The sequence below is a fragment of the Drosophila montana genome, unplaced genomic scaffold (assembly GCF_035044405.1).
Source record: "Drosophila montana isolate Dmon_TW-CO22-7 unplaced genomic scaffold, ASM3504440v1 contig_2192_1, whole genome shotgun sequence".
In the NCBI taxonomy this organism is placed as follows: Eukaryota; Metazoa; Arthropoda; class Insecta; order Diptera; family Drosophilidae; genus Drosophila; species Drosophila montana.
The window spans coordinates 617,168-640,933 of record NW_026997087.1 but is presented as its reverse complement, the minus strand read 5'-3'; the positions used below and the strand labels follow the sequence as shown (position 1 = coordinate 640,933).

General features: G+C 39.6%; 1 protein-coding gene across 3 annotated transcripts in view; it reads left to right on the top strand.

Annotated features, from left to right (window-relative positions):
* The window catches only part of Pvf3 (PDGF- and VEGF-related factor 3), an 86,256-nt gene extending 65,264 nt beyond the window's left edge, over positions 1 to 20,992 (top strand). For all 3 annotated transcript variants that reach the window (XM_064681289.1, XM_064681288.1, XM_064681290.1), the window contains 4 exons: positions 11,290 to 11,410; positions 11,477 to 11,688; positions 20,147 to 20,439; positions 20,527 to 20,992. In XM_064681289.1, the coding sequence (XP_064537359.1) occupies positions 11,290 to 11,410; positions 11,477 to 11,688; positions 20,147 to 20,439; positions 20,527 to 20,650 (750 nt within the window). In that variant the 3' untranslated portion in view covers positions 20,651 to 20,992. The remainder of the gene's footprint in view (positions 1 to 11,289; positions 11,411 to 11,476; positions 11,689 to 20,146; positions 20,440 to 20,526) is intronic.
* Positions 20,993 to 23,766: the final 2,774 nt, after the last annotated feature.

Here is a 23,766-nt window from a genome sequence, read left to right as displayed (position 1 = left end):
ATATGAATATGCATGCAGCATATATATATACATATATATGGGATATGCAAGGATATATGCCACATCGAACGCGTATACGAGAGCTGGTAGATGGCAGATATGGCTGCGCTTAAAATGCAACATAAGAAATAACGCAATGGACGAAAGACAATAAATTGCATAAATTATGTTTTCGAAATGCTCGTAGTTAAAAATATTTATATAAGGGGCACTCAGATACGATAGATAAAAAAAAAATCGGAACAGTTTGAGTGCTTTAAGAAAAAATATTGTTTAATTAAACGTAGTGCGAATATATTGATCGGAGATAATTATCTAAATTGATTAACATATCGATAGTTGTGCCGATAACATTATCGGATATATTATCAATATTGATATTGAGTAAAAGTGCAATAATATTGATTGCAAGTTAATTCAAGTGTCTATTATCACAATTAATAATTATAATTTATTTATTCTATCGATCAAAATATCGATAAATGTATGTTTAATTAAACGTAGTGCGAATATATTGATGGAAGATAATTATCTAAATTGATTAACATATCGATAGTTGTGCCGATAACATTATCGGATATATTATCAATATTGATATTGAGTAAAACCGCAATAATATTGATTGCAAAATTGATTCAAGTTTAATTAACACAATTAATTATTAAAATTTATTTGTTCTATCGATAAAAATATCGATAAATTTATGCTTCACTTCAGAGTAATTATACTTAACGATAATAAACGATAACTTTAGAGCAATTATAGTCAAGTAGACTTATCGATAACAAAAGTCTACTTCACAAAACATCGTTATCAAGAAAATGATCGATATAGCATTCTAAAAGCAATCGATAATCATATTGATTTTATTATCGATAAAGCGAATAGTGAAACTTTAAAGCGAACGTTTTCAGTATTAATTTTATTGCGCCTTAAAATGCAGTTGTGAAACTTTAGTTGAATGTTTGAGTGCTCTGGTTGTTCGCTTCGCTCAATGCGAAGCACTTGACGCTTTCATTAAAAACTGTGTTTGAAGAGCGCAGAGTTTGGGTATTGGTTGGCGTGAGTACCCTTAATGCAGCAGGTCTCCGTCTCCGTCTCCGTCTCGGTCTCGGTGCGGTGCACACGACTTTATTTATTTTCAATCAATGTTTGCTTCTTGCCACAGCTGCCCCCCCCCCCCTTTGCATTTCCCCCCTGCTGGCTCTCGTCTTCGACATGCTTGCAACATGGTCGGCAACTTTTGTCGCCTCGTTTTCCCACTTTGGCGTTGCGGGCGCCACAGAGCGCGTGCCTCTGGAATATTTATGAGTTGCGTCCATCCATTGGCCAGCGACCAGGGACAACGGACGGACAGACGGACAGACGGACGGAAATCAACGCTGACCCACTTGGCAGCGGCAAGGACGGAGCCACAGCCACGACCAAGTCCACGTCCCAAGTGAAAGTCAAGAAATTAATTTCCCAGCAACTCATTAATATTAAGTGCAAAAACCCAAAAAAGGCCATCAGACTTGCACATAATGAGACGCAGCTCATTCCATCAAATGTCGCTCGGCGCCTGTCGCTTTAATTGCTGCAGCATTTATTCAACCCAACCTGAAGCCAAACTGAATCCAACCTGAGCTCCGAATTGAATCCAGCTCGTTTCCTGCTCAAATGGCGTTTTGATTTCCGTTTCCGCTGCGTTTCCATCTGCGCTAAATGCTTGCAATGTTTTGGCCCAAACTCTTTGACCACGCCCCCGCTCGTAACACACAAATGTGATTTATTGTAACGAAATTAAAGCTGCTAAAAAAAGCTAAAAAGGATATGGAACAAAACGCTTGCCAAGTTGCCGAAACACATATGCTCTTTATTCAAAATATTTACTCAGTGGAGTTGTCGGATTATTTTCAAAAAATTTAGGAATTTTATATAAAATTTATTTGCTGCTAAATTGCTAGCTTTGCTAACTCAACAGACCTTTGTCTTATCAAATATAAGCTAGCTTTGATAGCTTTGCGTTGCCAGATGCTTAAAAAACAGGCATTTTTTGGTTTAAAGAATATGGTCACACTGCCTGCTAACAGCATCTGCATACTATCTATAAAACTTCTGTCTGAATACTAGTTGAGAAATTCTTCAATTCATTCAATCCAGCAGTTGCCCCAAATACTTCATCTATTTTCTATATTTTTCTAACACAAACATCAACTATACCAAATCCCTAACTTCGCATTGCAAAAGTGTTGCTACACATTTGCAAGTTATCGATAAGTTTAAGTCAGTCCAAGAGCTGCACATTTAGCAAAACAATTTTCGTAGAATCCCTTTGCTAGAGTATTGGAGGGCAACAACTATTTTATAGCCTTTGGCTTTTCGCTTGGCTTCTAGTTTTTTTGTGCTTCTTTTTCTTTTTGTTTCGTCGGATTTCCGCTCAAATCGATAGCTGTAAATTTATGACCAGTGTTGCCATACTAAATGAATTTATGGCAAACGCTTAACGCTCTGCCAAAGAGCTGTGGGCGGGGGGCGGGGCGCTGGGCGCTGGGTTGCATTTTGTGTGCTGCAAAATATGCGTAACTTTTTAGTTACTGTGCGAGGCTGTGCATGGGCATGTGTGCGTGTGTGTGTGTGTGAGCTGAAGGCGCCCGCAGCAACAAGCCCGCAAAAAGTTGGCAACACTGAAAATTCATTTTGGGTTTTTCGGGTCTGGCTTAGCTTCTCTCTCGGTATTTTTTTTGTTGTTGTTATTATTCCTGTTTTGTTCTCCGCAGAGAAGCAGAAACTTTTTGCGGTTTGTGTTTTTCGCCTAAAAGCAGGCTTTAAACTTTGCATAACCCGCGCTGCAGCCAACCTCAGTCCGTGTAGTCCCCCCCCCCCCACACTCTCCCCTCTTCTTCTCTCCGGTCACTCGTGGCTGCAATTTTTGAATTTGAGGCATTCATAAATTTGACACTTTTGGCTTTTAGCTGCTGCCACTGACTGCTGCGCTTTTTGGCCACACAAGTTGGCAAGTATTTCTCTCTGGTTTTATCTATGCAAAACCAAAACTTTTGGCTCTCGTTGCGGTCTTTGAATTGCAAACCAGTTGAGCAAATTATAAGCCCAGTTGCGAAGATATCCCCAAACTTAAGCCGGGCGCCATTCCCACTCCGAGCAGGTCGCAGGACATTAAGTACTATATAAATTGCCCTTGCAACAGCTTCCAGCTGCTCTTCGGACGCGTTCTCAGCTGAAAACAACTCGCCAAACATTTGAAATGTAAACCCGAAAAGTTTCTTAATTAATTTCTGTTTTCGTGCTGTTTAGAATACATAAGTTTCTACACTCTTAACTTTGTCCAGCCGAGTGGCTGAGTTGATCTCAGCAACTCTTTGATACATAAACAAGAAGTTAAGTGCGCAAAATTGAACTGAATTTATCAAATGTGCAGTCTCTCACTTCATTTAGGCGTCTCTAGGGTTTGTCTATTATATTTTAACGGTTTCTATATATCATTTTTATTTTAAATAGTCTTTCAAATTGACTGCAAAGTATTTTTATATCCTCGCAGAGTTTCAATATCAAAATCTGCATCTTTAGTTCCCCCTTTCTCTTAAAGCTGTGGCTCTACCGATATCACCCGGATCGGATCATTATATCATCTGGCTTTTATAGAAAAGATTAGTTATGTTTCAGCTAATTTTATAGTTTTTCAAATAATCTTGACTAAACTTGGCTATTTCCTTCTTCTATTTTATCTTCAATTTTAGAAAATATAAATGTTCTCGTATTTAGAAAATATTTAAATTTTCGAGCAATATTTTTAAAAGCAAAAAAAATGTTATCATAATTAGTAGAGTATTATTTTGACTGCAATTTTGGTATCTTTTAGGAAAAATAATTTGATGAAAATTTAGTTATAATGAAAAACTTATTTTTTTATTTTTATTTTTTGTAAGATATTCAACCGATATCCAGGCTTGCTTTCGAAAATTCTTCTTAAATTTAAACATTCGTTTAAAAACAACTACTTAATGTGCATATCTGCAGGGCATTTTCCCGAATATAACTAATCTTTCTTATGACTCCGACTCCCTATCCAATTACACGCAAATCAAAGGGAAGAGGACGCCCTTTTATGGGCGATGGCATCACAAATTTGTATCCTCTGACAGGCAGCTGCGCTTATCCCCGATGAGTTATGACAGAGTCCAGTTCGCGATGGCAGCAGAAGCCGGCAATCAGCTTTATCCCAAACATAAATTGCCAGGCGAAAATTATCGTCGAGTACCCTTTTTTTTTTGCTGCTGCTTAGAATTCTGAGAATTTAATTGTTGTCTCTCGTCTGTTGATGACACTTCCACTTGGTTGCAAGCAAATTTATCACCTTTGCTGCGGCTGCAGCTCGACAGAGCAGCTGCATCAATGGCTCAGCTTTATTCACTGTCCGCTTTCCAGAGAATCTCTCTGTCTCTCTCTCTCTCACTCTGGCTGTCTGTCTGCCTGTCGCTGCTTTCATCAGAGTTCAGCTTCTGCTTATTAAAATCGCTTCGCGTCACACACTTTGCTCTGAGAGCTGCTGTTGACTGACTAAAATATGGCCAAGACGGCTGCCACGCCCCTGCGCCCCTTCACCCCTGACAGCCCGGCTTTGCCCGTCTGCCCGTCTGGCTGTCTGGCTGTCTCCCAGTCTGGTTGTTTGTCATATTCACGGCGTCAAGCGGACAGACGCCTGTCAAGTTGATAGCTCTGCGTCGCAACGCGCTTTTATTTATTAGCTGCAGCGTCTCGCTTACAGCAACAACAACAACCACAACAACAACAACAACAATTGCCGCTGGGCAGCAACAGCAGCAGCAACTGTTGCCGATAGCGCACAGCAGCAACTCGCACTTGCAATTGCTTTTCCTCTTTCTGCCTTCTTCTTTCTATCAGCCCCCTTTGCCCCTTCCACGCCTTTGGGCCATACTAAATCGCCATCATTTTTGGTTTGTTGCTCGTCACGTTTGTCACTTCTGCGCTTATGGCATCCGCATCCGCATCCGCATTCGTATCCGCATTCGCATTCAGCTGTGGCCTGCAACACGTTTAGCAAAGTTTTCGTTTGTGCTGCCAGCTTTTAGGCGCCTTCTGTTTTTTTTCCCCTACTATTTCTCCTCTTTTTTTCTGCTTAGCATGCGAATCGCGAATCGCGCATACGCCACGTCTGACAATTGCATATTTTTTATTATTTATTCGCACAAGAAAAATTCGAAAAGTTGGCGTCAGATAATGGCACAAACAGCGGAAAACGGATGCAAACGCTGAACTGGAACAGGAACTCGAACTGGAACTGGAACCAGAAATGGTAGCATTTCTTGCAACTAAGAGAACGATAGCAAAACTTTGTAAACGTATAAAAACAAATAGAAAAGTGCAGAGTATAAAGAGAATAGAATATAGATAGTATCGAGTAAAGAAAGTATAGAGTATAAAACGTTTACGTTTAGAGTATGTATTATGAAAAGTATAGATTAAAAAGAGTACTCAATGTTCAGTATAAAGGAAGAAAAGTATTGAGTATAGATAGTGTAGAATATATAGAGTAGTGGAGTGTAGAGAATACAGAGAGATTAATGTATAAAATATAAGGAGTATATGGGGAGTATACAGCTCGAGTAAATAGAGTATAGAACACAGAGAGTAAAGAGTATGGAGGTTAGATAGTATACAGTATTAAGTATAGAGAGTATAGAGTCTGAAGAAGAATAACTATATTAGGGAATAAAATATTAAGATTATTGAGTCTAGAGACTATAAAATATCGCGTATATAGCGTATAGAACATAGAAAGCAAAGAGTATAGAAATTATCGAGTATAGAACGTATATAATATAAAAGGTGTCGAGAGTGTAGATGAAAGATGAAAGAGTATACAATACATATATAGAAAATAGAGCAAGATAGTGAAAAAAGTACGCACTAGAGTATTAAGAATAGAGAGTATAAAGAATACAAAGTTGTGTAAGTATAGATCATTGAGAGTATCGAGAGTATCGAGTATAGAATAAAGAGAGTATAGAAAATACAGGGTATAAAGTATTAAGAGTATAGAGTATAAAGATTAAAATGCATAGAGATCGTGGAGAAAATTCATGATAAGTGATTAGAACTTTTCCATATTTTGTGTCAAAAAGATAAACATTTAATATAGAATAGATAATAACACTTCTTTAATTTTCGTAATACCTATTTCTCTTTTACATCAGTTAGGGTACACAAAGAACTGCATGCAGAATGCTCGTCACATTACGCTTAGAAGTTGTTCTCCTAATTGTTGTTTACTCACAGACGCAATGTGCTGCATAAAATAGCCTTTGACCTTTGCCCCCCCCCCCCCCCCTTCCACAAACCCTACCGTTCTCCCTCGTTACCTGTTTGTTTGATGCGTTTTGCAATGCATATAAATTTTATTTGTTCAACTTTATAATGGCAATGTCGCTGACTTTGCCACTAAACTCTGTTCTCTTCCGTTTGAGCGAGATAAAAAAATAGAGAAAAAAAGGAGAGAAAGACAAAGAGATAGAGAGGGAGATGGAGAGGGAGAGGGAGAGAGCGCTAAAGACATATAGAAAAGTTTGCTGTGCAAAAGTTGATTGTTAGCAAAAAGTTTTCCTTTTGAGGTAACGCATAAATTTGTATTATTTATTGTTGCTTGTTAGAGAGAACCGGAGAGACCCGCTCCAGAGCTCCGTGCTTCCATGTGGCGCAATCTATGAGTTTCTGTGGGTGGGCTTCATCTGCCGGCTGCACATTCCAGATGCTTTTAAAAGCGCTTTGTGGCCTTTGATTTGTGCACTCATAAAACATATGGTTTATAAGCTGCAACATTGCCAGTTAAATATGCCCACAGAACTTTATATATTGCTTTTATACCCTTGAGGCCATATTTGAGGTAGGGTATTTGAAATTCCCGCAAATGGTCGTTGGTTGTGGAGTCATAAATTCTTTAAATATTTACCAAATAAGTTTTTGTCAGTTTAGTTTTCCTTCTATTTGTTTTTTTTAAGGCTAATGGAAAAGAAGGAAATTTTAAATAATTTATGAATATATTTTTATTATAGTTTTATAAGTGAACACCTGTTCAGTTGACTGCGCTTAGTTAATTAACAGCGTCTGTTAAATTGGCTGCGATGTTTAGTTGACAACTTCTGTTAAGTTCAAATTACATTTTATTAGTGAACAGCTGTTAAGTTGACTACGTTTGGTTAATTAACCGCATCTGTAAAGTTGGCTGCATTCGGTTTATTAACAGCGTCTGTTAAGTTGGCTGCGCTTGTTTAGTTGACAGCTCCTGTTAAGTTGGCTGCGCTTAGAGCACATAGAGTACGTAGTACAAAGCGTCTGTTATGATTGATGAGAGAGACTGAGACTAAACTGAGAATCCGAGCTTAGAAGTTCATTTTCTTCCTTTTATTTCCTTATCAGTAAATGTTTAAAAGACTCAAAGATTAATATAGGCTGGTTTTCAGATAAATGATTCGGTTCAGAATCTACTTCTTGGCTAATAACAAATTGCAACTGCTTCAAGTATTTCGTTGTCGAGCACTTTTCCAGCTTTGATTGCTTTTGTTGTTGTTATTGTTGCTGTTATTATTATTGTTGTTGTTGTTGTTGCTGTTGCCCAGCGGGACCCTTTGTACCTCCTACACACACGTCACTTTGTGCCTTTGGCATTTGAAACTTAATTATTGCGCATACGACACGTTCACCCACACACGCACATACATACACACACACACACGCACACTCGCACATTCGCACACACACACACACACACTGCAGGCAGTTGCTTTTATTTATGAACTGTTTCAGCTTCTGCGCAAATTTCCCAAGTGCCTGATTGCCTCAGCCTCAGCGTCGACGTCAGACTTTAAAGAATGGCTGGCTTTTAAATTTTATCAGCTCTCCTCTGAATGTTTAATGCCAAATGGCCAAAGCGCCTCGCAGCGGGCTCCGCTTTCTGCTGCGTCTTTTGGCCATTGTCCTGCTTGCCATCTGATGCCGTCTACCACACACAAGGGATGCATTTGCATTGCGCCGTAATTCAAATCGAGGTTAACTCGCCCGCTGATGACCAGGTGTGAGCAGCAAGGGTCAAAGTTCAGCTCCGTGTTTGCACATCCCTTTCCCCCCTTTCCCTCTTTCCACTCACTCTCGAATGTCGACTGCCAGCAACAGCAGCCTGCCCCTGACAAGCCCTTTGTCAAAGAACTGGCTGCACTTCGTCTCCCCCCCCCCTCTCAGCCATCTCCCTCCTCTCTCCAGCTGCGCTCTTGTGAGTGTTTCACTTGTTTAAATTTAGTTAGGCGTATCTCCTTTATCAACCCTGCCACGTTGCCCCACGTTGCGACTAACGAGCCGCTCAATTTAATCAGCCTTTGTGCCGCATATTGCCAATGATAGAAAGAGAGGGAGAGGCAAAGAGAGGGGGCGGGGCTTGATAGTGCATCCCGATGCTATTCATGATATGTATACCACTTGTGAGTTTTTTCTATGACTTTTATGTGACAGCAGACATCGAAAAATATTCATTTATATTAATATGTATATATATCTATCGATCTAAGCAGATTTTGCTGCATAAATGGAAATAAACTAAAAAGTATTTAGAAACATTTGGGATAATGGGATAGACATAGTATTTATTCTAGATAAAAGAAGACTAAGACTTTGAAATAAGATAAGAGATAACAAATATCCTTAGATTTTATTTCATTTCATTATTATTATTATTATTGCTTCATTCTTCAATATCTTCGGTCTATATGCTCCGATCAACATTACATTTTGAAGTCTCAAGAGACATAAAGTTGGGCATAAACCAAAAATCAGCGTTTACCTTTTTGCAATTTAGTTGGAAAAGCGAGAAGGTCTTCCAAAAGTAGAATAATATCGAATAAGAAAGTAGTTATTTTTTTATGAAGATTAAAACATATTTAATTTGGTGTCTTAAGGGGAAATTAATAGATGGAGAGAACAGAGAGAGATAAGTCCATGATCAACTATATATATGTTTAGTTTATTGTATTGGAAATGATTTCCCCCTTTCTTCATTTCCCGTTTCTTCAACATCATTAATATATCGTGAATAATTGTCCCTTCATATTTTTACCTCGCCATAAACAGTATTTATAAGTTTGTCATTCTTTAATCTAAATGTAAACACAGGCACTTTCTTGATCTCTTGCGCATATGTCGTTCAATTCTTGTAAGTTCCCGATATTATCATCATTTTATGGACATGTTTTATGCACTCGGCAAAGGCCACAAAGCGATTTGTGTCAGCTTAAGAGCGTACACTTGGACGTAGGAGTGGGGGGGGTGGGGGGGGGGGGAGCAGGTTCGCTTTAATCAAATTGAATTGGCCTCAATGCCAGGCAATGGTCAATGGGACTGGGACCATAAAGCAAAGCGCCGCACTCCAAGCCAAACAATTCCATATATTTGCGCATTAACGCCACGTTGTGGCTCGGCTGGCTTGGCGGTGGTGATGGGGGGTGGTTGGAGTGGAGGGGGGTTGGCGGGGAGGTGTAGTACAAACAATGGCGCATTCATAAGCCTCAAGGTTAAACCGCGCTAAAAATCATTGAGCGCCATTGTTTTGGGCTCTTTGCTAAGCCAAATGAAATGGGCATGAAATGAACATATAAAATGCCAAGACGCCAAGATTTATGCCAATGGCTCTTGAGCACCTTGATGTAGGCCCCTCTCCCCACTCCCCCTTCCCCCTCTGATTGCTCCTGTGTAACTAATGAACGGCGGCCGTCTTAAGAATTGAGTCCAAGTCCAAGTCGCATTTGTGGTTTATTTTCAGGCATTTTCTTGGCTTTGGACATTTATTTAGCCATTCGGCTCATTGGCACTCGACCACGTTGAACGCCTCTGTGGTCGAGGCTGCGGCTGCTTCCTCCTACTACTTTGCACGTTTACCAACACTGCTCAGTGCTGTTGCTGCTGCTGCTGCTGTTAGCCCTCTGCCTGCTCATTAATTTCGCTTAACTTCACAAATTGCCAATTGTGCGCATTGGTCAACATTTTTCCTTGTTGTTGTTGCTGTTGTTGTTGTTGTTGTTGTTGCTGTTGTTCTACTTTGAGTTCTCTGCAGCGTCCGACATCGGGCATTGTTCTCTTTGGCTCTGTGGCTCGTATTTATTGCCCGTACTGCCAATTTGTTTTGTTTGCTGGCATTGTTATAAAAACCACTCACCAGCCAAGGGTATCATGACTTTGTGATAGCTTTTGGCAGATGTTAGATGTAAATTTAAGCTGATGTGCGATATTTGCTTATAATTCGCAACTGGTTAAAGCATATCATGGAAGGTCACCTAAATAGCCTCCCAGCCTAAAATCTATATAAACTCTTCAGACATTTGCACCAGCAAGAGGTATCATGACTTTTTGATAGGTTTTGTCATATTTTAGATGCTAATTTTTGCTAATAATTCTCAACTAATTAAAGCATATCATGCCGACTGTCTTTGTTCAATATATCTGCTTTTACTAAAAGGATTCTGTATTCAATATTTGTCGCACTATTTGCCTATAATTCTCAACAGGTTTAAGTATATCATGAAAGGGTCCTTCCCAGTAAAATCTTTTTAAATTCTTCAGGTACATTTGTAATTTGTTCCTTACTGAAAGGGAAGTGTATACAATATTTATTGCACAATTTGCGCTTTTTGCCTATAATTCTCAACAGGTTTAAGTATATCATGAAAGGGGCCTTCCCAGTATAATCTCTTTAAATTCTTCAGGCATTTGTAATTATTTTGCTCAATATTTCTGCTCTAACTGAAAGGAAAGAGTATACAATATTTGTTGCACTGCACAAAGCTGTAACTAACTTATGGCCATTGTTGCTGCAATTGTCGTAACTGTGAAAACACATGAATTCTTAGTTTATGAAGTTCTGCAGCAATTGACCGCCTCCTGCCAGCCCCCTTTGCCCCCTTTGCCTCCGGCTGTGAGCAGACAGTTGATGTTTGTCTGGCACGTTACCTGAATCTCTGCCAGGGCCCACACACAGTCGCCCCTCGGGTTTGGTTGTACAATAAATATTGTGACAAATTGGCATCACACGGCACAAATGGGCCTTTTATTTAGTGACGACTTTTATGTGGGCTGCACATGGCGTATGCGCAATGCGGCGGCGAGCAGGGGTCACTTTTGAGCCATGTTCCAGCTGGCCGCAGTTTTTCGCTCCAACGCAATTAATTAAGTTTGGCAACTGTTTTTTGGCTGGCATTAATCAAATTTTTGCCTGTTCTCACACACACACAGGATGCGGACAACAATTACTCACGTAATCACATTGCCGGAACCCTGACGGCCCACAAGCAAAAGAAGCTGGGCACGCCCGAGGCTGTGCTCAACACACAGCGCCAGCTGGCCGAGGACAAGGGTGAGTAAGGGGAGCAAGGGGGGAACTATTGAAGCACCTTAACCACCATTTGAACTGCCTTTGCAGCCAAGGCAAAGGCACACATGGACGAGGTGAGAGACGAGAATGTGTGCCGCGTGCCGCAGCGACGTTGCCTGCGCGTCGAGCGGGAGACCTCGAAGAGCTACTCGCCGCACTGCACCAGCGTCTATCGCTGTGCCGAGGACAGCGGCTGCTGTCCCCAGCGCAACCAGATCTGTGCCCCGAAATTCACCCAGAAATTCGAGAAGCATTTCAATGTAAGTACTGTAATGTAAGCTGAACAAGCTGCTAGCTTTGCCAGGTTTTTAGCAGAAATTTTACTCAAAAGCCAAAGCTAGCAGAGTTGGCACACATTTTTATGCGTAGGACAAGGCCAATTAGTACTGTTGAAATTATTTAATAATATAACTAGTTAAATGTGTCCGAATTTAGACAAACATTAAGTTGGCAATGCTAGCTACTTAGCTGAAATCTAAATTTAATCCCTTTGTAAGCTGATCTATGCATAAAATACATACTAATTATATAAATTTCTTGGCGCTTATGATTGCTTAACATACTCCGATTAGTTGTTATCGATATTTCGATATATTCGTGGGCATTTCGGAAGCCAAAAAGAGAAAAAAGTTAGCAAAGCTAGCAAGTTAGATATCTTAGTCTAAGAGCTTCTCATTTTATAGATTACACTTAAATTAGTCAAATTCTTTGGCCCAAAAGCAATTAGACAGAAGTGCTATCGATATATCGATATGTATTTATCTCGATGTGTAAGTGTTGCCACATTGCTGAAAAGTTTAATTCAAATGTGGAGCAAACATACTTGTCAAGCTGTTCTTTAAATGTTTTTTGTTAAAATATAACGTATGGCAGTCTTGATCGATATATCGATATATATATATATATATACATATCATCATGTGTAAGTGTTGCCATACTGCAAAAAGTTGCAATTCAAATGTGAAACAAAAACATTTTTCAATCTTCTCTAAGTATATAATCATTTAAAGATTTAAAGATCAAAACCTGAATTATTGCGCTTTTGATCGATATATCGATAGGCGACTATTTGATTTAGTTGGTGTTGCCACACTGCAAAAAACTTGAATTCAAATGTGGAATAAGCCCATTTTCACAAACTTCTAAATGCATAAAATCATTTAAATATTTTAAGGTCAAAACCTAACGCATCGATTTATCGATAGGCGCCCATTTAATTTACATGGCATTGCCAGACTGCAAAAAGTTGCAATTCAAATGTGAAACAAACACAATTTTCAAGCTTCTAAAAACTTAAAATCATATAAATATTTTAAGCTCAAAACCTAACGTTTGCCAGTTTTGATCGATCTATCGATAGGCGCCCATTTTATTTACCTGGCGTTGCCAGACTGCAAAAAAAAGCAATTTATTTAATCGCAGCTTTGCCACATTAAACGCTTGCTCTTAATTACTTGGATATGTGCCACAAATTGCATATCCGCTCACTTAGCGCTGCCTTGTTGCTAAATTGGTAAATTGGTAATTAAAAAATGTTAATCATGCTCTCGGAGCGTTGCCAGCGGGCACAATGATTCGGGCACACACCTTGGAAAAAATGAATATATAAATACATAAACAAAACTTCAGCAGCCGGGCATAATTACATTCTCGATTTCAACATATTGAATGCTCGTTACAAAGCAGCAAAAGTAACAAAGACAACAACAATTTCATGTGGCATAAATCAACAACAAATTGAATTATCATTGCGTCATTAAAAACTCATTTCGAAGCGCAAACATTAAAAAAAATTATATATATAAATTTGAGTAAAATGTATAAAAGAAAAGGTGAAACGATATAATTATGTTGCAACATGGCGCCCTCAAGCATGACCTGCGCCCCCAACGAGGCAGCGACAGCGACAACAATCAGAGCAATTGCAACAACAAGCACGTATGAGAGAGAGAGAGGGAGAGAGAGAGAGAGAGAGAGAGAGAGAGAGGGAGAGAGGCAAATAGAAGTCGCACAATGTGAGGCAGCGACTCTTGACAAATGGTTACAACTTTTGGGGCATGCACGACTACATACACATATAGAGACATCCATGTGTGTATACATATATACACATATAGAGACATACATATGTATGTATGTGTGTGTGTATCTGTCAATAAAAGTTAGGGCCTGGGCTTTATATTAATAAAGCTCCTCGACTTGGTTGTTGTTGCTGCTGCTGTAGCCGAGCGCAACGATAGGAAATTAAAAATATATAATAAAAGTGAACATTCAATAAAAAAGGGCGAGATACAATAAAGAATAAAGAGAGCGAAAATATAATGAAAGATCATTCATGAATAACATATTCTATTCATGTAGTATTTGCACCCACGCCTCGGTTAATAGCCCCGGGCACATTGTTAGCCAGCATCTCGGTTAGCCACAAAACCAAATCCAGCCTAACGACTTTTCATTAAAAACAAATTAGGCTGCTCTAGTCGGGAGTCTCCGACTATAAGATACCCTGCGAAACTAGCCCAACCTAACGACTTTTCATTACAAACAAATTAAGTGCTTTAGCCGGGCCTGACCAACAAGGAGATACCCTACAAAACAAAAGCAATCTAACCTTTTCAGTGAGAACAAATTAGAGTTCTCTAGTCGGGCTCTTTCGACTGGTAGATACCCTGCAAAAGCAACGCAGACTAACAACTTTCTATTAAAAATAAGTAAGAAGTGCTCTAATCGGGCCTGTCTGACTGGGAGATACCCTGCACACAGCGCCAAGCTGCCATTGTAAGCATTCCAGCTGTCTTCTATAGATGCATACACAAAAAAACACACACACACATACGCAGCCTATGCAGCAGCTGTGCTTCTTCTACTTTAAGCCCCTCCATGAATGGAAAATGCATTCTTGCTTAACTTCGGTGTATATATATGCTTTATTCATTAATACATCATGCGATAAGCTATATGTCAAGTTAAATGCATCTAGCTCTTATAGTTCAGGTTTAAAAATACTATATAGATATATATATACATTCCTATATATATGTATATTCCTATATATATACATATTCCCTATATATTCATATATGTATAACGAACAAACTGAATAATTGAGTTTAGCCAACTTTCGGCTGAGTGCATGTTAACCAAGTTAATTCCCAGCTGAGCCCTCTGTGAAAAACCAAATTAGTCGAGTTGTGGACCTAGCTGCATGCACCTGACTAACGCCCCCCTCTCCCCTCCCCACCCCTTCCCCACGCGCAGTACAGACAGCTGTCAATGTGCTCAGCTGAGAGTGTTGAACAATTTGGTAAAATCTGCAACTGTCGTCGGGCATTTGGCATAAAGTTGGCAACGAAAAGTTGTCCGGGACTCTGGCTGCATTCGCCTGGCCGTCTGGCCGTCTGGCTGCTGCCAATAACTGTTCATAACACGCACGCAACTTGCCAACTGGGCATTAGGGAGCTGCCACGCCCACTGACTCAAAACGCCCACCAGCGGTTTACGTGCAATGGCAATTTGCATTTGTGGTGCACCTGCTGAGACTCGACTGTGGCAGCTGTGGCAAGTGGAAACCAACCTCCCCCCCCCCTTGTTTCAACCCTCTCTTAAAGCATCGCGTCTCATTGTTTAATAAGCAAAATTAATGTTTGCTTTGGGCCCGACGACAGGCTCCACCCACAGAGCACAGAGCACAGAGCTGATTATGCATGAGCCTTGCAGCGAATCGCATATTTTGTGGCAAATTAATTAAACGGCCAGGACAACAACGGACGGAGATTGGACATGGCCAGCGATTTGCCTGTCAGCCAATTGACTTTTACTTTGGCCAATGCGCCACCAGGTGGGCGACATGGACATGCAATCGGGCCGAGGAGGAGACGGAGACGGAGGCGGAGGCGAAGGCGGAGGCGTTGGCTTTCACGATGCGATGCGGCTCTTCTAGCTGGAGCAGCAGCAGCAGCTTCTGGCCTGGTCCGGGTGAAAGTCACACGACATCTCTTTCGCGCGGGGTGCAATGAACCCAGAACCGAGGCGAGGCGTCATAAATCTCGCAATGCTTTACAACATGTGCCTGGGCCCGAGCTGATGTCTCTGGCCTGGCCTGGCCTGGCGTGGATCGCAGGGGGCAATGCACTCCAACAATGCTGACTCCACTTCCCGTTGCCCCTCCCCCCCTAACCCGCCCACCCCTGCTGTCTACCTACGAGCTGCTGCAACAAAATTTGCGCAACATAAATTATGTTTTGTAAGAATGTTTTTTTGATGCTGCTCGCCGGGATGCAGCACCTCATCTCCTCTCTCTCTCTCTCTCTCGCTCTCTCGCTCGCTCTCTCTCTATCTCTCGCTCTCTCTCTCTCACTCTATCCTCTTGCTGCTCTCAAGCTGTTTGCCTGGCACTTGACACCTCTCAATGACAGCCGCTGAGCTGCCTCCTTGGCTCGTGTGTGCGCAAACTTTGGCTCCCAGTCCAGCTTCCACTCCTGCTCCCACTCCCTCTCCTGCTTCCCCTCCCACTCCTGCTCCTGCTCCAGCTGCCACTACTTTGCCTGCTCCTGGCCGCATCTTTTTGTGCTTTATGGAGACAAGCAGCAAAGCGTTTATTTTTTTTTTCCTTTAGTATATTTTTGTATGCTTAAGCTGGCAGATAACATTTTCGCAACTTTGCTGGCCCAACATTGCGCTAAAGTCGCACAAAAAGTGACCATGGAGGACAAGTTGAGTTATTTAATTTTCACTTTTGACGAGCTCACATATATTATCAGAAAGTTTGTATATTATTAAAAGCTATATAAAGTATGACAGGCGCCTGAGCAGGCTTAGAGAACGAATCCTCTTTTGACAATATTTAATTTAATCATATATTCTTTTTATAATTTATTTATTTGAATCATATATTTTATTTATTATTCATTCATATTAATCATATATTTTATTTATTATTTATTCATTTTAATCATATAATTTATTTTTTATTTATTTATTTTAATAATATATTTTATTTATTATTTATTCATTTTAATCATATATTTTATTTATTATTTTTTTTTTTTAATCAAATATTTCCCCACTCTCTCTCTACTTCTCTTATTTTCCTTTATCTAACTTTACCTTCAGGTAAATGTAGGGTATCCAAACTTCGCCTCTAACTGGCTGCAATTTGCCCTTGTTGCTTGACTTTCATCGCAGCGCATCGCCCCGGCATAATTCCTGTGGTCTTGCCTAACTTTTATTGGATAATTAAGCGCTGCCTCGCCAAGTGTGCGTCGTGGGCGTCGATGGGCGTCGATGGGCGTGGCTGTGTTCTACTCTCATGGCTTGTTTTTGCCCCTCAGCTCTCTCGTGTGTGTGTGTGTGTGCATAAATCTTCGAGTCGAAACTTTTCCTAGCAAGCGCATCATAAATATTTGAAAATTAAAAGCCCTCCACAAGGCGAATGGGTTGGCGGTGGGTGGTGGGCGGGGCTCGGAGTGGTCGGAGGGGTTTTACCTGCTTATCTGCGGCTCCATAAAAGTGCGGCTAAAGGCAAAAAGCAGTCATAATTAGATGCAGAGCTCTATTAAGATGAAAATGTGCAGGAACTTTTCTATCATACGACCCCGAAAGGAATCCAATTCCAAGTAAATTCAGCTGAAAATTATTGTCTTAATAGAGGGCACGCTTTGAGCTTCAAGCACGAAGTTTGGGGATCGAGCCCCTTGAATGATAACAAATGTTAATATGTTAATAAATTCTGATTTTTCTTTGCCTTATATTTTCATATTTCAACGTCTTATTCCCATACTTATATTTCCTATTACAAAAAAACAGAAAAACTAGGCCGGGCAACGTCGGGTAATTCCCTATTCTGATATGTTAATAAATTCAATTTTCCCTCTGAGTCATATCAAAGAAAACGTAGTCCGGGCAACGTCGGGTAATTTTAGCGTATCTCTGCTCTCTGCTCTCTCTCTCTCAGTCTCTCTCTCTCTCTCTCTCTCTCTCTCTCTCTCTCTCTCTCTCTCCCACTCCCTCCCTCTCTCTCTAACTCTCTCTCTAACTCTCTCTCTCTCCCTCTCTCTCTTCCTGCTGTTTCGTTTGCAGCGCTTTTTTCTCTAGTTTCTCGCACATAAACTGCCACTTACCCAACACTGTCAAGTAGTGTTAATAGCTTAAACGCCCACGCATACAATGCACTACAAATTGTTCTACATATTGCATGCTTGGCTTGAGTCCTTGCTGCTTGGTCTCCTTGGCTGGCTCGAGTCCTTGAGTGTGCTCGGGACGTCTTCTGCAAAGCAATAACTGACTAATTGCTTGAGTCCAAAGTGCGCACTTCTTGCGCCGACTGCATTTGCATATAGTATATTATATATACACATATATTTATTTATATATATTTATATGTGGCCCAGGCTTAGACCAATTAGAGGCGTTGCTTGTCTTGGAGAAGGCAAAACCCCTCCGCTTGGCACATATCATGCCTGGGATTGAGACTCAAGCACTTTGCCGCAATTTGAGAAGTGGTCGGTTGGCAGCTCAAATATGAGAACAAACAACAAAGAAAATGGAGAATGGAGAAAGGAGAAAGGAGAAATGAGAAAGGAGAAAGGAGCAACAGCAGCACTTTGCACTTCCGTTTCCGGCAATTATTCGGCTGCAGCTCTTCGAGCGAGCTCAGCAGGATTTTTGCCTCTTGCGCCTGCTGCAATTTTCTTCAATTTTATGTTTTCCAAGCACACGCGCACACACATGCGGGCTGTTAAAAAGGGGGCGATGGGCGGTGGGCGGTGGGCGTGTTTGCGAGTGACATGTCAAGCATGGAAAACTTTTTCAATTCGCTGCATTCAAAAATTTGCATAAACATGCCACCAGAGTTGAGTACGCCCCAGAAACAAATAAAATAAAATAAAATATACTTGAATGCAATTTTGTGTGTTTTTATACAAAATAGAAATGAGTGTGTGCTCATGTGTGTGTGTGTGTGTGCGCGTGTGTGTGTATCAGCGCATAAAAAGGTTTTAAATCATGTTTTTCTTTTCTGTTTTTTTTTTTCGATCATCTGTCAGTTTTCTGCTTTGATGCGTCCAATCAAATTCCAATGCTCGAAAGCCTTCGGCCTTTGTGGCCTCGAGACCTCGAATTGTGGCCAACAACATTTTGGGCACATTTTTCGACTTAATTTGCCTGGTTTCTCGCCCAGCTGCCTGCCGGCTGCCAGCTATTTACTTAGCTTGATTAATAACCGGCCTCTGTAATTTTAATTAAACGAAACGCGCTTAATTTATGCAATTCATATGGCATTTCATCATTTTGCACTTGTCATGCAACAGAAACAGAAACAGAAACTCTGAGACTCTGAGACTCTGCGACTTTGGCAGCCGACGACAAAGCGAAACAGAAGCCGTTCAAGTTGTCTCCTAATGCTTGTCGCCAGGGGCTTAGTCCAAGGGGGATTTGCAAAGTGGCAGCCGTTTGAGCATGAGTACGCTTTTGTATATATTTAAAAGGCGTCCCCCTGCTGGCTCTGTGACTGTCTATCTCTATGTCTCGCTACTCTTGTTTTTAACTATTTTATTATATTTTCTAACTTGTTTCTTTCCCTTTCCCTTCTCTCTTGCTCTGCCTCTGCACTCTTCATCCTTTATTCAGCCACGCATTTATTTCAATTTTTCATTCTTGGAAAAAACGTTTTTTTCTTATTGCTCTATTCATTTTTTCACTAATTTACTTATAAGCCGGCGTCGCCCGGCTTAAGTGAATAATGAATGTGATTTCATGCCAACTTAAGATGAATTCTGCAAATTTTCCTTTAAATATACTTGAAGTTACCTCCCTCAATTGGACAAATGTAGAAATTTATGCTGTAAACTATTTAAAAAAAAAACAAAAAACTAGTATATAGATATTTTGGAAAATATAATTTACACAAAAAATGTCGTATATACGGCAGCTCGATCCCGAAACTTAGCTTATGGCACGAATATTGAAGGCAAAACCCTGAAAACAACGTAAAAATAGATAGATAGAAAGATAGAAAGATATATAAATAGATTGATCGATTTTTGGCTTTTCTTTTTCTTTATTTCAGTTTTACTGTTGTTATGGAAACAAACTTAATTAAACTTATGTGAATATTTACAACACAACTTATTCAACTGTTAAGTCTCATATAAAAATTAAGAAGGGTAGGGTGAGATCTGAGAGATCGATTGGCTGAGACATCCGCAATCCTCTCCGCTGTCGGACTCCTCAAATTCTACGCCTCTTTATGATAGATAGATAGAACTACAGATAGATAGATAGCTAGATTTAAATCAATGATTACAATCGAGTCTTTCCCCCCTTAAATAGGCTCTGCCTACGCCTCTGGCACTCACAAATGGCAACTGACAGCTGACAACTCATTTAGAATTACAAGAGCTATAGGAACAAGAATAACAATGACGACAACTTTGATGAGCAGTCAGCTTAAGGAACATTCAGTCAGACACGCACACACACACGCACACACACACGCACACACACACGCACACACATGCTTGTAGGAAGATTTGCATAATAATCTCCATATGCAAATTAAGCGGGTCAGCTCGTCATTGAGCGAACTATGGTAAAGTTGAGTGTGAGTTGTTGTGCGTGTGTGAATGCCAGTTGAATGCACATTAAAGCCCAATTAGCCACGAAAGCTAGAAAGTAATAGCCCGGCCAACTTCTTATTCTCTCGCTTCTTTTCCATTGCAGGTCATGAACCACCTGGACAGACGCATCAGCGTCGAGATGTTGACCCTTGTGAACCACACCGAATGCCATTGCGTGGAGCGCGGCAAGGACTTTGCGGAGGGGCACACAGCCAGCGGCGGCGGTGTCGCAGGGCTGCAGACTGAGCTGCTGACCATGCCCAGTTTCGAGTGTCCAGCCCTGTTCGAGAAGATACTCGGCAAAGACGGCAAATGGCGCTGCGACTGCTCCTCGAGCAACGATCATTGCAGTCTATTCAAGAGCGGCAGCGAGCACTTCTCCCTCAACGATCGCAAGTGAGTTACCAACAAGACCCCAAACCAGACCACCCCCCTTCTAATACGTAATTACCTCCCCTTGCCCCCACCCATGAATCTTGTTAGGCGCATTCGACAGGGACTCTACAAGACGCCCACCTGCCAGTACGGGCTGTACATTCAGAAGCACGGACGCTGCCCCACACAGCACGAGCAGCTGCCCAGCTACAATGCGCTGGGCATGTCGTAAATGCTTTCAATGGAACCGAAACCGAAACCGAAAACGGAACCGAAAACGGAACCGGAACCGGAACATAAGTATTAGTATAAGATCTGTTATACCAGGCGTTAAGTGCAGGCTGGCGAAATCGACCTTTTGAACCAACCGAAACCGAAACCAAAGCGAGTCTTAAGTTCGACTTCGAAGCGCTGCCTGGCGAAAAGAAAGTGAATTTAGTTGCATATCCTATACAGAACGAGAACATATATACGCTGATCGAAATTAGCTCTTTTACGACACATTTTTTGCCCCTAATTCAAAGCAAAATCATCTTAAATAGCTGTATAAATATATTTAAAAAAAAACGAAAAATCGAAAAAAAAAAAGTCTAATTAGCATTGTTCATTGCAGTTTATTCAAAAGTAAAAGTGAATGTAACTTTGACATACAGAAGATTTAATACCCTTGCAGACAAGTACTTCGAAGGCAGCTAAAATTCATTTCGATTTGTTATCGATATAAATTCGATAAGTTATCGAATCGAATCTCTCCTTAGAATTCCTGTTTAGAACTATGATTCTTCAGATATATACACTTATATATTCCTGATCATCTCGAAAACGTCTCCATCCAAGCGTCAAAAATATAATATCGATTGCAAGGGTATCGAATCGAATAAATTTATGTATAGTTTATGCATATTTAAATATTAATGGGAAAAAAACTCAATAATTCTACAATTGTGTGCAAGCACAACTATTCCAAAATCTAAAATTGACTGCGTTTTAATTTAAATTTACTAATGTTATGTTATTTAATTATAAATCGAAACAAAACAAAACACACGATAAACTTAATATTATTAGCAATTTTAAACATACTACATATACATACATACATATTATTATAAAGATAATAAACAATATCACTCAAGTTAAATACGGCGACGACAACAAGAATAAGAGGAAGAAACTCAAAACTGCTCACAATACAGAGAGAAATGTTAAGCATTTGGTATTAAATAAATACTAGCTCGTTTAAAATAATTATTTAATTTCTAGTCAACGTTTTTATTTTGTTTTTTGTACATGATTTGTCTCGATCGAGGCCAGCAAAAACGGGCATTTAACTAATATACATATATACCATATCCAATCGAATTAAATACATAGATTCTACGGCCCTAAATATCAATCTCTCGCTCTCTCTCTCTCTCTCTCTCTCTCTCTCTCTAACGAGGAATATATTCAGAGTTTATAATTAATTCAAAAGCCATTCAAAAACCCACCAACAACAACAACAACAAAGACAAAGACAACAAATTTGAATTATCATTTTTGCATTTGATTTTATTTTTGTATTTTATTTCAATCTTTAAATAAATACGAGTTAAATTCAGTTTAATTCTTCTCAAAATTGTGTTGTGAGAAATTGTAACATTTGGCAATAAATTGCATAAACTGTTGATGTTTTGCATGAAAAAAAAAAACAAAGGAGAATAATTAAAATAAATTAATATAAGTATTTTTAATTGTATATGATTTCTGTTCATTAGGGCAACAAATCCCATACTTTAATCTATTTAATTCGCATTTGAATTGCCAGCGCACACTCAGATAATCCTAAATGCATTTCGCTTAAACAAATGAGTTCACAATTTTATGAGTCCATTCAAAAATCAATTAATTTGAAAGTATTCACAATTTATGGGCAAAACAATGAGCCGTTAATGTTTCTCGTGCTTAAAATGTTGCAACATTTATTTGCCATTATTTATGAGCAATTTATTTATATTTATTATATTCCACACAAAAGCACACGCACACACACACACACACACACGCACACACACACACACTCACTAGCAATTAAATGCGCAATTCGCCACATAAATATTTAAACGTTTATGTATTGTTTTTAAATGTTATCATAGAATTATATGTACGACAACAAAAGAGTAAGCAAAACAAAAACCAAACATTTCAACAGATTTTATTTCTAACTTTAGCATAAATTTTAATGTATAAAAACAAACACAGAAGATGATTGAGCAACAACAAAAACAAAACACATTTAAGAACATCAAGCAAACCATACTTATAAATAATTGAACAAATTATTATTACTATGCGAAAATCCAAATAAATATGATAAAAATAAAAAAAAAAACATATATATCAATAATAAATACTATAACTTTATTGTTTAGCAAGTACTCAAATAACATAGGAAAGCAAATGGCGCAGGTGGACCTGCTGAACATTCGATCTAACAGCTGTAACTACAGCTGTTGTTTAACAGCCGCCTTACAGCACTCATTTTACATAAACTGCTACTTAACAGTACTCATTATAAGTGAGTTACATTTTTAGTTCGAAAAACTCGTCGACCTTCTGTGCATTTCTGTTCGCCTGGTATTTATGGTAAATTTTAGTTAAAATTTGGGACCCAGCCGGAGGCGAGGGCGCCCCTTTTGGGTATGCAATGAAATTTTTCGGCAATTAAAAATATTTTTTGTCGACCTTCTGGTCATTTCTGTTCGCCTGGTATTTTTGGTAAATTTTAGTTGACATTTGGGACCCAGCCGGCGGCGAGGGCGCCCCTTTTGGGTATGCAATGAAATTTTTCGGCAGGTACAAATATTTTTTTGTCGACCTTCTGGTCATTTCTGTTCGCCTGGTATTTTGGCTGATTTTAAGAAAAATCTCGGCAGCCAGCGGCTGCCAATAGACGCCCCTGGCGGGTATGCAATGGATTTTTAATATTTAAATAAAAAAACAGGAATTTCGTTGTTTATTTTAAATAATTTATTAATTTATGTTTGAATTTATAAATTTGTTGTTTTTTATGTTTATTTACATAATTATTTCTCTTAAATTAATAAAAACCAGTACAAATTATAATTGTTGCTTAAAATAGCTATATCTGGCTTAATTAAAGTCCGATCCTGGAAAAATCTGCTTTGTCAGTCGTGGAGGTCCTTAGAGCTTATTGTAGTCCTTAATTTGTCAGTCTGAAAAGAGAAAAACACATTTAAATTAGCCAAGACAAAAAATATGTGAAGACGTTTTTTTCAAGGAAAAAAGGTCATAACTCGGACATGTCCTTGCAGATTTTCAAAGGACATGGTGCGTTAGGATCGTATA